Here is a 2,434-nt window from a genome sequence, read left to right on the forward strand (position 1 = left end):
CTAAATTGAGTCTGCTGGAGTGTGGAAATCAATGTGCTCCAGCAGTTTACAGCATCACGTATATCAGTGTCCCCACACTGAAAAAATGGTGGTGGGGCACTTCAAAGCTTATTCGATGAGCTTTAGTTCAAGCGCCCCACCACTTTTCAGTGCGGGGATGCTCTGGGCGCTTTTAGTTAGTTCTGGGCTCTTGGAGCTGTGCTAATTAAAACGCCTGCCCCCACCCTTGCAGCATGTGTATGTATGGCCCCTTTAGAAAGATATCCAGCTTTTATATATCCATTTTTTCTGCTCTGAACATGATTGTAGCAGGAAGTGGTGATTATTTGTAGTGCCCAGGACTACATTTTTTGGAATACAACTGAAGCAGATCATAATGGGGATGAGTTTTCATTTGCCAGCATAGAATTATAGGAAATATAATTTCCTTTAAAAAAATCCATGTGGCTGTTTTGTTTGTTGTATTTAAATGATCTTTTCTGTGGTTTGTGGTTTCCCCTTTTTAGTTATAAATGTTCTCAACTGACTGGAGTGACTTATGGATGTGGCTAACTATATTGTTTCCTCTTTCTTCAACCTTACATTTCTGTGTTTCATCAACATCCTAGCATTACAGATTTATCAAACATTACATACTGCTGATTGAGATTGCATTTTTAAAAACAAAACAAAACTACTTCAAAGAATCAGCATCATTTGGGCTGAGTTTCTAGTCTTGTTCTTAAGCCAAAAGTGAATTTACAGTGCACTGCTTATTAAAATTACATTAGTCTAATTTAGAGATACCCAAACATGAAGAAGTAGGGTTTTTTTATTAAGAATTTTTATTACATTATTTGCATTGTAATAACACAACTAGGTATTTTGTAGAACTTCAGACTTACTATAGCCCTCAAGACCCAGAACTTTTGACATATTTGAAGGAATTCTGTTTACAAATAAGCAAAGACAGATTGTTGTACATGCTCTCATCTGGGAGCAGAAGATGAAGGGATTTCCCATCCACATTCAGAAGTTGAGAAATAGCCTGGCGGAATGTAGTTCCCTTATATAGATGGGTTCAAGAAGGTTCCCACTCTGTGAACCATTAGAGAGAGCAGCAAATACCATCATTCCTTGCTTCCTGGTACAGTATAGCTAAACCCTCATCCAGTCACAAAGAGAGACCATCACATAGGGAGCAAAATACTGCACAGATAAAGGTAGATAGCAGTGGGTGCTTCCCCTGCAGCGATACAGCTTTGTCTCATCTTCAGTGCATAGCTCTCATTACAAATGTCTTTGTTGGTAAGCCAAATATCAAGCTATCACTTCCTAGCAATAACCTCGAATTTCAAGTTATTAGACAAGAGAGTACTACCAGACTAGATTATACCAGATACTCGTAGACCAGTACTAGAGTACATTCATTTTTCTGTCCATGTGTTGCACTCGTATTTGCCAGACTTTGTTTTTGCATCTCTTCCAGGACTCTAAAGAGGGATTCCTTAAAAACTTGAATGCTGTCAATATCAATTTTATTGCACTTTTTTCCCCTAATACATGTCACCATTAGAATTTTTTCACCTATATCTTTCATTTGTCTTGTCAGCAATTCTCAACCAATGAACTGAGAGTGCTGAGAGCTCCTTTTGAAGGTGCTGCAGGGTGCTGTGCAATACGAGCACTATTAGAGGTGAAAACACCTACATATGACTCGCAGGATAAACCCAGAGATTTCAAATAGGAATCCATAGCATTGAAGCCTTTCTGAGTTCTTTGAAACAGGACTTGCTGTATTATTTTTCTGTACTCAAAGAGTGAAAGCCAAGAAGTGGCATTTTCCAAGTCGTTCTGCAAGTCTAATCTAAAAAGGTTGATAATCATGGGTCTAACTCAGGACTGTTCGACCTCCAAGTGGCTGAGGGCCAAACAGCTGGTAGGTGACTGGTAGGGGAGGCACACGAGGCATGTGCCCCCCCTGACAGGGCCATCCCCGCTGCCAACACTGCCAGTGGCTTCCGCGGGTGCTCGCCAGCCCCAGCCCCAGCCCTGCCACCGCCTGCTTCTGTGGGTGCCCCCCCCAGACTCAGGAGGCATCAATCACCCATGTACCAGTCTGTGGGCCCCAGCATGGGAGGCTGCACAGGTGTGCCAGGGTGAGCCACAGGCCCCTCAGCTCACCTGCCTGGGATACTTTAGAGGCTGTGTCCCTTACAGTGCCCATTTCACCAGACCAGGGCTGCTCAACTGGCAGGCCAGATGGGTAGTGCCCAGTCTGTTGGATCCCACTGTATCTGGCTAGTGGTCCCGGGCTGCCACCTGGGGCAGGGCCGCATCCTGCTACATGGAGGGCGCACGTGGCCCTGATCCCGCTGTGCCAGAGCTCGGGCCCTGCCAGCCGGCCCGGCCCCATCCCAGCCACACCGGGAAGGGGGCACGACCCCGCAGGGCT

The 2,434-nt window shown here is 44.9% G+C and overlaps 1 protein-coding gene across 1 annotated transcript in view; it reads left to right on the forward strand.

The window, feature by feature from the left end:
• Positions 1 to 1,864: 1,864 nt before the first annotated feature.
• The window catches only part of JMY (junction mediating and regulatory protein, p53 cofactor), a 117,694-nt gene continuing 117,124 nt past the window's right edge, over positions 1,865 to 2,434 (forward strand). The window contains exon 1 of the mRNA XM_006021437.2: positions 1,865 to 1,918. Coding sequence (XP_006021499.1) covers positions 1,865 to 1,918 — 54 coding nt within the window. The remainder of the gene's footprint in view (positions 1,919 to 2,434) is intronic.

Source organism: Alligator sinensis, unplaced genomic scaffold, assembly GCF_000455745.1.
Source record: "Alligator sinensis unplaced genomic scaffold, ASM45574v1 scaffold159_2, whole genome shotgun sequence".
Taxonomy (NCBI): Eukaryota; Metazoa; Chordata; order Crocodylia; family Alligatoridae; genus Alligator; species Alligator sinensis.